We start from the raw sequence: 11,466 nt of genomic DNA, 5'->3' as shown, positions 1-11,466 counted from the left end.
GTCCGTCCGTCTGTCCGTCTGTGCACACGATAACTCGAGTAAAAATTAAGATATCTTAACGAAACTTGGTACGTGTACTTCTTTCGGGCGTAGGACGGATGGTATTGAAAATGGGCAAAATCGGACAATAACCACGCCTACCTCCCATATAACGGTAATTTTCAGAAATACGAAAACTGCGATATTTTAGTAACTACTGAAGATTATTCACTCAAAATTGATATTTGCAATAACTTTTAGACGAAAAATAAGAATATTATAAATTTTTGAAAAATGGGCGTAGCCACGCCCACTTATGGTTACATGTGTATATCTTGGCAACCGCTGCACCGATTTCTTCCAAACTTGGCACAGTTATTGACCTTGGTACAGGATACCAAATGGCTGAAAATTTTAAAAATCGGACAATAACCACGCCTACATCCCATATAACGGTAATTTGGAGAAATACGAAATCTTCGATAAATCAGTAAATATTAAAGCTAATTTATTAAAAATTGATGCTTGCAACAATTCTTTACCAGGAAATACGCTTATCATAACATTTTGGAAAATGGGCGTGGCACCGCCCACTTATGATCACATATATGTATCTCGGTAACCGTTCCACCAATTTGTACCAAACTCGGTATGGTTATTGTGCTTGCCACATAAAAGCAAAACGTTCAAAATTATTGAAATCGGACTAAAATTACGGCTTTTCATATAACGGTAAATTTAAAAAATGCTTGAAACGTCAATATTTCGAAATTTAAGGACGCTAATTTATTCAAAATTGATACACCCCGGCTTACCATGTAGCGGTAGCTTTCGGAAAGGTGAAAAGCCATATATGTAATACTTGCGCCGGGTATTTAATGTTCGGCCCCGCCCGAACTTAGACTTTCTTACTTGTTTTTTTGAGTAGGGGGTTGCCACCTGTCACGAAAATTACTTTATTAAATCTTAATAAGCGAAGGTATCAGTTCTGCACCTTCACCATCAAGCGAAAATACTTAGCCTCTTGATGTGCAAAAGTGTATTATTTTTTTGAGTAGGGTTGCCACCTGTGCAAAAATTATAGATCTTCACGGTTCGCCGGATAACAAAATGAGATACCAAATGAAAGGGCGGGGCCTTCGCATGTACAAAAACTTTAATTTTTTTGACTAGGGTTGCCACCTATTTATCCTTACGTAGTATAAAGCAAAGCCAAGATTTGTTGACCACGTTAATCTCGAAAACTACCTAACGGATTTGGATAAGATTTAGTTTTATATATTCTGTATCGATAGGAGTATTATCTTTAGTGCTTATAATTTCTATAGCATTGCCACATGTCTAAAAATATATAGGGTCTAATGTGGAACGATTTTCCGTCATCCTTTGTCAAATTTGGTTTGGAGACAAACCGGTTTCGGCGTTGTGCAATCATCAGTGTCATTTTTCGTTCTGAATAGTTTCTGTTTGTCTGTCACTATTTATAGCCGTGTTAAATCGTCGTTGGTTCATAGTTAGGTACGTCTCAGCGGATTATATTCTTTCGTTCAACCAGTAGTTTCAGTTCTGTGTGTGTACATCCTCAGGTAGAAATTAGCTGCTCACCTCTTTTTTGATTAATTGTTGCAGGTAGGTAAAAATCAGTTATTTTCTTTCTCTTTGTTTCTGTAGTTTGGACCTGCATTCCATTGTTAATGGTAGTTGCAGGGTTTCTGTTTTGTTTTGCGTATAGTAGCCTGAGTGGTTCGAATAATATATCAGGTGCGGTGTTTATTTGCTTATTTATTATTTTTCCGACGAACGTCTTTTGTTTGTATATCTCCATATTCTCTAATACGTTTAGGCGTTGTCCTTTGTGCTGTACATGGAGAACTTTGGCTGTCTTTCCTATTTATTGGCGTGCAATGGTTTTCTGCCATATGGTTTGCGAAGTTTGATTCCGGGGTGGTAGAAGGTTTTAGCATTTTTTTTGTTGTAGTCCCTTATACAGTGACGGGCAAAACTGTAACATGGTTTAACACTTTTTGTTTCAACCACCGCTATATTTCCAAGTTCTAACGACTTTCATCCTTTTATTGAATATTCTTGTTGGTACATCCCTACTCCCTCTCTCATAATGATTTGAAGTCAATACAACAACAATAAAAAAACCAGCAGACAAAAATGTAAATTAAGGCAGATGTTACAGTTTTGCACTCACTCTCAGTTTTGCATTTGACAGTTATCTTTTACTTAGTTGGAAGTCAGATGACTTTTTTCTATATTGTATTTTATTGAAGAAGTGATCACCAGTAAATAACATAGTTAATCAGGAACCATAAATGTAAATAATAGATTTACTGCGGAAAGGCGGACCCGTACGAAAAGTGGCAAACAATTTTAGAATTTGCTACTTAAAAATGTTAAGACTTAGAAAAAATATAGCCTAAAGTGTTCCTAAGGACAAAGGAAGTCTGTCAAAATATATTACAGTCCGATATCTTGTGAACTTAGTAGCAAGTAGCGCTGCAGGCACTATTACAGAAGCGCGTAAGGTATTAAACTTTAATGCAAATCAATAGACAGCGAGGCGAAGAATTGCCAAATTGAGCTCAAAGGCATCATAAAGAAGAAAAAAGCAAATTTGATCATAATACATGTTCGAGTGTGGCAGCATTTCGCTGCATCGCACGAAAACCGAACTGTTGCCTATTGGGATATGTTAGGCCGTTCAGAATGCAATAAAAAACATATTTTTAAGTTTCAATTGAAGGTTGTTTGGTCTGACAAGACTAAATTAATCGCTTTCAATCAGATGGCCGGGCATGGTATTGGATCAAAGACCCAAATTAAGCCTAAGCGCATCATGTACTGCAAACTGTGAATCACAGTGGTAGGATCTTAATTGTTTGGGGTTGTATTTCAAAAATTTTATTGGTCCGTTAGTACGCATTATGCGTAAGGAACAGTATCTGTTCATATTTCAACAAAATTTGCAAGATGTAGTCGGAAAATGAGAGTTTCTGCTGAAAAATCACCCAAAACATACTGCATATGTTCGCAAAGACTGGATACGAAAGCAAAAATTTGCTAATTTGCAATGACCACAAACCGCGGACATGAATCTCATCGAATTTGCGAAATCAACTAAAAGCACAGCTTAATATGTATCAAAGTCCGTAAAATCGAGTACATGAGCTGTGAAAGCGAACTAAGGATATACCTCCAGAATTTTTACAAAGATACAAATAAGGTATGCCGAATCACATCCAGGAACTGAAACAGGCAAAAGAGTACTGAACATTGTGTTAGTAGTTCTTTTTTTTTCGTGAAAATTGTTAAAAAGCTCTTAAAAATATATGAGTGCAAAACTGTAACATCTGCCTTAATTTACATTTTTGTCTGCTGGTTTTTTTATTGTTGTTGTATTGACTTCAAATCATTATGAGAGAGGGAGTAGGGATGTACCAACAAGAATATACAGCAAAAGTATGAAAGTCGTTAGAACTTGGAAATATAGCGGTGGCTGAAACAAAAAGTGTTAAACCATGTTACAGTTTTGCTCGTCACTGTATGTTCACGATATCTTGTTTTTATCTTGCGCCCTGTTTGTCCTATGTAACTATGTTGACATTCGCAAGTCAACTTATATACACCTTGCTTGTCTAGTGGGTCTTCCTCGTTTGCACTATTTCGTAGTATCCTCTCCACATTGTCCTTCGTTCTAAACGCTGAATTATTGTTATACTTTTGGAATACCTTAGCCAATTTATATGACGTTTTGCCTGTATAAGTCAAGACTGCCCAAGCCTTTTCATTATTTTCCTTCTTATTTGATTTCTTCTTTATTGTTTCTCTTCTTATCTTGTTTACTAGGCCCTTTCTGTATCCGTTATTTTCCGCGATTGCGTATATCGTATTAAGTTCTTTGCTGTAAGCTTCTTTTTCCAATGGGGTTGGTTCAAGCCTGGTTATTAGATGTTTAAAGGCTGCATTTTTGTGCTGTTGAGGGTGGTTTGAAGTATTGTGTATTATCGTGTCTGTGGCCGTGGGCTTTCTATATATCCCGAATTCGCATTTGTTGGTAACCTTATTTATTTTAATTGTTATGTCCAAATAGTTTATTTTGCCTTCGTTCGGAAAATCGTTCCACATTACATCACACTCCTAACCTGTCGGAAACACCAACAACGAAAATGAGAACATATAAGATCCTTGCGTTGAATTTCAAAAAGTGAGATATCGAATGAAAACGCTTGGCCTCTAGATCAGTGATGGGCACACTAACCCTATCACATTTTGAGCATGTGTTAGTGTCTTTTGCGAGAGCGAACAACTCGGCCATTCAATCGATTACTTCAGCTGAAACGAGGAGGATGTGTGCGCACGAGTCTGGAATTCAAGAAAAGCGCAAGCCGCCCCGCGCCAACCCGCGCCGCGTTCGACGTCGCGCTCGCGTCCCCCGCCCCGGCCCTCCTTTCGCAATTATGTACTGGTGGCATTATAACCGTTTAGAAAAAGGAAAAATGATAAAATAACACTAGTTCACTTCTGAAACTGCTTTTTAATGTCCAAGTAATGGGAATTATTGTGTATGGGGTTATTCCATGCATCCCACCCATAGTGGAATTTACCAGGTGCCACTGCTTTAATTGAAAATTTGCCTATAAAATGTGACTATAAGGCAGCCGAATGTCAGAAAATAAAGCGAGAAAGCCGTTTTATTACTTCATCTGTTTATTGCGACATGGTTCCATGCAAACATTTTAAGGTTTTCCAGCAATGTTTTTAACATATTAAAAAGCATGCAGATATATGCGGAGCAGTTTTTAAAGACGATGCTTTTCCTATATTTTGTTAGACTTTTATAAGTAAAAATATTTTGTGAATATTACTTTCTTCATATGAATTATATCACATTTTTTGTTTAATTCAAGGCCTATCAAACAGGTTTAAAGCATTTGAGCAAAAACAACATTTGCCTGTATTTTGTTGTTGCTTCTGGTATCGAAGGTGCCAAAAACTGTTCTGATTTTTTTCTTCTACATCAAAGCGTGCCATGCGAAATACGAAAAAGGTAAAAAATTTAAATTGAAAAAATTAAAATTGTTGCAACTTTCTTTCTTAGTAAATTGGTTCGCTTCTCGAAGCATTGATCCATCCTGTGTCAGGCCCAGTAATCAGCGGTTGTGCTGCTGAGTTGGGCGAGCTTTCCAAAAGCTGCTATTTAATCGCTGGTTTTGTTATTAAAATGTTTCACATGCAAATAGATTTTAACAATTTAGAATTTTTGTAAGAAGAAATGTAAAATATTTGACATTTTCGAGAACAAATAATTTGAAAAAAATCAAATCAGCTGCTATACTGATATTACCTGTTCAATGTGCCTTGGTTTAATTGTTTTTTGGAATAAACAAAGTTCTTTTTCCTTCTTTCAGTAAACTGTTTTTTTTTTTACAAATAGTATAAATAAGCAATGGAAAATAAGGCAAAATTCAGATTTTGGTATTATTTCCCATTTAAAAGTGAAATAAAGCAAATTTTGCGTTATTGCCGTTTGTGTTATTTCACCCCCCCCGCACTTATTTATGTACATATTCAGCGCATGGCGAAGCCTCGCGCATACATGGCCGGCTAGTTAATTATAAATAACAAAAAAAAAATTATGATAGATCTGGCAACTTCCGATTATTTTGTTTTGCTTTGCTGTTCGTTTTCGTCCCTATAAAACATAAAAAAGTCCATATTTCACACATCGCTTTTAAGGAAGATTTTCCGAATTTGCTGAGGTTTCGGTTTTATCGGGAGTGTCGGGAAAAAATTTTGGTCCCGTCCCGCCCGTCCAATTTGAAATCAGTACCGTGGGTCCCGCGGGTCCCGATATCCCGCGCCCATCTCTACTCTGAATATAAATTCAAAGTTAAACTCTTGTTGGTGGTTAAGTTACCAATCGTTTAACTAAGCACTGTGTGAAAATTATTTTGGCCGCCTAAATCGGTCAAATACCCCTATGTGTGTCGATACGAAATTCCTTTTTCAGTGCACTAATTGTACACAATTTTACGCAATCGCGTAAACTATAAAATTAAAAAAAAAAAAAAACAATGACAAACTTTCTTGTTTTCTAACGGCACCCAAAAAAATTTCATCAAGCGCCTACTTTTTAATAAATCAGAATTTGAAAGTGTGCAGTTTCTTTTCGGTACAGTCTTTAGATTTTAATATGTAGTATTAAGGTATCTACACACCTACGCGATTCTGTCGGTGCGAATCTGTTCTGGCAAAAATCACAACAATGCCGACCATAGGTTTAAATGAGGAACCACACACTTGTACGATTTTGCTGCAGCGATTTATTCAAACATTCACAGTTCTTCTTTTGGTCGTGCCGAAATCGCAGACTTCCGTGTTTTGAGAACGAAAAAGGTCAATGGAAGGATTTTACAATATTAAAACAAAATTGAACGTAAGAAAACAAAACACATTTGATGTAGAAAAGTTAAGAATTTTATTTTTTTTTATAAATACTTTTTGTTTGTCTATAAATTGACAGATTTTGCTGCGATAAAATCGCACAGATGTGTGCGTACTTGCCTTTTCGAAGCAGTAACGTCTGTAGCATCAAAAACGGTGCGGATTCGTTGCGACAGAATCGCGTAGGTGTGTGGATCCTTTACATCCCATACGATATTCGAAAAAATTAAAATTTGAGTTATTGCGTTTTATTATGGAACTCCTCATATCTGTTTTTTATATGCATATCTTATTACTTATACTTACAGATATCCATTAACTAATTACACTTTTGGAACGAAAGAGCCTTTATTTGAAAAAGATCCATCAGTACCCTCTCGGTTTCAGCGTATGCGAGAGGAATTCGATCGTATTGGAATGCGGCGATCTGTGGAAGGCGTTTTGCTAGTTCATGAACATGGATTGCCACATGTATTACTCCTTCAGCTGGGTACAACATTTTTTAAGCTACCCGGTGGTGAGCTCAATGCAGGAGAAGACGAAGTAGAAGGTTTAAAAAGACTTCTGACTGAAGTAAGTTTTCAAATTTAAATAATTTTATCAAGGCGCAATGATAACTAAATGAACAAATTTGTATTTCAAACAAAAACAGTAAAAAATATTATTTGTAGTTAATATAGGGTGATCCAACTAGATCTTTGTTTTTTTTTATTTTAAATAAAGCACTGAACTGGATGTTGGAACCTTTATTATTACCCGAAATAACAATCTCTGACAATTATTATTTTTTTTTTACATAATTTCATTAAAATGTTGACTGAAGAAAGAACACACCGCAAAGACTTATACCGACACATAAAGCGATTTGACACAATCCACTCTATGGCGCAAAATGCATTTTTAGCATTTTAAAAAAATTATAAATTTTTAGGAAGAATCGAAAAACGCTATTTTCAGTGATGAAACAACTTCAATATAGTTGATCCAGATGCCCACCATAAATATTGGAGAGTCCTTTCGACCGAAGATAGTTGAAAATTCCGTGCGAACAACAAAATCGTTCTTCAAGGAACAAAATACCTTCTTTTAGAATAACTAGCTTCAAGTATTGGCCTTAATACCAATGGGGATTTGTAAGATCTACTTCTCAACCAGATTTTTACTTATTCAAAACAGAATGATAACGTGTTGAAACTTAAATAAACCAAACTTCACAAGTAGGAGGATATAATACAAATTTTACTACCAACCAATCAGGTGATCGCTTCTACTACATTAGTCGACAAATTTTGAGGAAATCGTTTTAACCTAAGAAAAAAAATGTTTCCTAAGCTAATTTTGGGTCACTGAACAAGAAAACAATACCCATTCTTTTTTTTAAAGAAGCGTTTTCGAGATTTATTCGAAAAACGTGTTTTTTGGTACCTCTCGCAGTTATTTGTCAATATCTTTTGAAAAAATCATTTAATCGACACAAGCAGCCTACCGTTCAAAAGGTATTGATGTGACCAAAAATATATAACTTGTGCAGATTTAATTAAAAATGATTATTGTTACTAGCGACCAAAATCGAAAAAAGTGGAATTTTCAATCATTTTTGAAAATTTTTTTTTTTGTTAAAAATAAGCATTAAAAATGTGTAATTTTCAAAAATGATTGAAAATTCCACTTTATTCGATTGTGGTCGCTAGTAACAATAATAATTTTTAATTAAATCTGCACAAGTTATATGTTTTAGCAAAGGGCACATCAATACCTTTTGAACGGTAGGCTGTTTGTGTCGATTAAATGATTTTTTCAAAAGATATTGACAAATAACTGCGAGAGTTTCGAAAAAATCTCGAAAACGCTTCTTTCAAAAAAAAAAAAGGGTATTGTTTTCGTGTTCAGTGGTGTTCAGTGACCCGAAATTAGCTTAGAAAACATTTTTTTTCTTAGGTTAAAACGAATTCGTCAAAATTTGTCGACTAAAGTAATAGAAGCGATCGCCTGATTGGTTAACTCTTAACTCGTTACTCGTGTAGTGGTGCTACCACATTTATAATATTTATTTCTACAAGGATTTTATTAAGTATTTAGCCGCCAGGTGGTCGCGTCGGCATTTGATAATAGAAGCGATCACCTGATTGGCTAACTCTTAACTCGTTACTCGTATAGTGGTGCTACCATATTTATAATAATATTAATTTCTACGAGGATTTTATAAAGTATTTAGCCGCCAGGTGGCCGCGTCATTTTATAATAGAAGCGATCACCTGATTGGCTTGTGCTTAAAACTCGTTACCTATAGGATGGCATTGCCATACGTACATTATAATACAGTGGTCGGAAAAATTACAGCCGCCGCACATATTGAGAAGTTTTCACGATTTTTTCTTTATATATTTAAGTTATTTTTTTAATAAAAATATAGTCCATTCTTTCACAAAAACAATATAAATCAAAGGTTCATATTGAAAGGTTGAGCAATATTAAAAAAAAAATTAAACAAACTGGTAGAACTTACTTACTTTTTAGAATTTATCTGCCCTTCGAACATATTTTTTGAGAACAAAATTTGTTTTTAAAGGGCAGATAAATTTTTAGAACTACTTGAGAAAACGACCCTTAGAAAGATTTAGAGTATGCAGTTTTGTAGGAACTCTGATTAAAAAGTAATTACAAAAAAAAAGGAATGTAACAATTTTTTTTTGTTTTTTTTTTCTGGATTTCGCGGAACTTTTTTCGGGACTATTAGGGAACTGTAAACTCTTTATTTGTTGGTAAGTTGGTCGTATCAGAACTGTTCTTGCCGAATAAAGGCTTGCGCGTGAAGTTCGCAAGCGATTTTTGTTTTTTAGCTTTTATTAACAGAACTATTGAAAATTTGATTATGGAACTGTAGAACTATTGCCTTGCTGTCAGGAACTCTGATTAAAAAGTAGCTGTGACAAAAAACGCTTGCTAACTTTACACGAGCCTACTTTTGCGCTTTTTTTGGAAAGGTGTTCTCTGCAAAAGGTGTTCAGACCCCATTCTTTGGCAACACAGAAAGTAGAATTCTACTTACTGAGGGTTATAATCCCTAAGTGCTCGATAACATTAAAAAAACTGGCTGACTTCGTTGTAAAAGTTTATGCACCTTTCTGGTTTCTGGTTCAAAGTCAACCACTAGCAATTTACGGATGTTGTCACGTTTTCAAGTACATAACATGGATTCGTCAATTGCCAGAAAACATTCAAAATATTGTCCGTCCGTTCATAAAAAATAACGCGTACTTTCTACACCCAGAAAATGTTTTGATACCGATGATAACGGATACAGATCCACTCGTACGCTCAGATGGATACACGAGGATCTTAGCAGCCCACAGAGAAACAAATGGATGCGTTAGTCAAATGTTTGGTCCGCAAGTGGATAATTTTATAAATTTCGAGAGTGACAAATATTTCAACGTAATAAATTGGGATAAATTCGAACCGACTGAACCGCCACGCTTGCAGTTCTTCACGAAGCATTACAATATTCCAAGGAAATAATTAAATTACCAGGTTAGCACAATGGAAAAACATTAATTTTTCTTTGCTAAACTTATCTTTTTCGCAGCTTGTCCGTGTCATTCGCAAAACACCTTGCGTTTTGTTCATATAAATAGTTCATGAATCTGCAATGGCGGTCACCGATGAACAACGCATGGGCCACATTTTATCTAAACTCGAGAGCCGACAGAGATACAGCCAGCTTGAATCCCGCCGAAATTTTATGGATTAGAATTTCCGTTACAAAACAATCAAGTCACGAACTGTTGGAGAAAAGTAATAAAAGCTGGTTTTTTCCGTATGGTTGTCCAACTAAAAATAAAATGTGTTTTATTTCGGGTTCTACTGAACTTATTGAAATGCTTCTTTCGCAACAGATTCATGATTTTTGACGGTCTTTAATTTACTGTCATTAGGGCGGTACGTAAGGGTGGTAGCATCTGAGATCTGGTGGGTAAGTACCATAATGGAGCACATGAGGTCAATGAACTTCCGTAGGAAAAACCCCCTCCTCGAGACAATAACATTGGTGTATCACACTTTAAAATCCAACTATAAACGCCGAAGATATGAAGAAAAATGTAATTGGTAGTAATCGTACTAGGGTTGTCAAAAAAAAATAAAAAAAGTTTTTTTAAATGCTTTTCAAAAATACTTCCTATGGGGGGTGTACGGCGAACTTTTTTTCGATACAGTCTAATGTACATACATATCGTCGATGTTTTTGAACAACCGCCCAACGCCCAGGAGAGCAAAAAACTGTTTATTCTTTGAAGGCATTGCCTTGATAGGCGGTATTTTCTCTAGCTATTATTTTACGAACCTGTTGTTTTAATAACGATTTAACGATTTTTATGCGTAAATCTCAATGCCTGGAGTTCAGGGTTACCAAATCTCATATTTGCCACAACGGCGATTTAGGCGGTTTTGCAACTGGTCGATGGGCGGCTTTGCAAAAACATCGACGATATATTTTTTTCAAGTATACAGCATAACTGCTACATGTAAATAGCAAACTATTTTGGGGTGTTAAAAAGTGCTTAGTGGTTTTTTGTTTCTGCGGTACAAACGATTTACTGTCCTCTTTACTTATTTTCTCTGTAAAGACAAAATACATGCATATGTACATACATATGTATATACTAGGGATGTTGCGAATGTGGAATTTTAGACATCCGCGGATGCGAATGCGGATGCGAATATCTAACAGCTAACATCCGCGGATGCGAATGCGAATGCGGATGTCAAGTATTTTTAAGAAACAATTGGAATCTAGCATAATTGCGAGGTCGTTGTTTAAACAGCGCTTACAAGCCAAACCAGATGTGTCAGGTTTTTCTAAAGCTTTTTAAAAATAATTCTTCATTCTCATTCCGTTGGCTGTTTCGAATTTGGGGAATCTGTAACTTCATCAGCATTTTTTGATTGTATTTTTTGTAATTCATGTTTAATACTTTCTTCTGCGACTGGTTTGAAAAATTTGTGCTTATAGCGCGCTAAATAAGTGGATATGAA

The 11,466-nt window shown here is 35.5% G+C and overlaps 1 protein-coding gene across 4 annotated transcripts in view; it reads left to right on the top strand.

Moving 5' to 3' along the window:
- LOC118749220 (cleavage and polyadenylation specificity factor subunit 5) overlaps nt 1-11,466 on the top strand; it is a 590,731-nt gene that overhangs the window by 437,811 nt on the left and 141,454 nt on the right. For all 4 annotated transcript variants that reach the window (XM_036484010.1, XM_036484011.1, XM_036484009.1 and 1 more), the window contains exon 2: nt 6,741-7,005. In XM_036484010.1, coding sequence (XP_036339903.1) covers nt 6,741-7,005 — 265 coding nt within the window. The remainder of the gene's footprint in view (nt 1-6,740; nt 7,006-11,466) is intronic.

This window comes from Rhagoletis pomonella, unplaced genomic scaffold (genome assembly GCF_013731165.1).
Source record: "Rhagoletis pomonella isolate Grant_MI unplaced genomic scaffold, Rhpom_1.0 Rhpom_scaffold_00014, whole genome shotgun sequence".
In the NCBI taxonomy this organism is placed as follows: domain Eukaryota; kingdom Metazoa; phylum Arthropoda; class Insecta; order Diptera; family Tephritidae; genus Rhagoletis; species Rhagoletis pomonella.
Note: the sequence above shows the minus strand (reverse complement) of the source record. Positions and strands in the feature narration are given on the sequence as shown.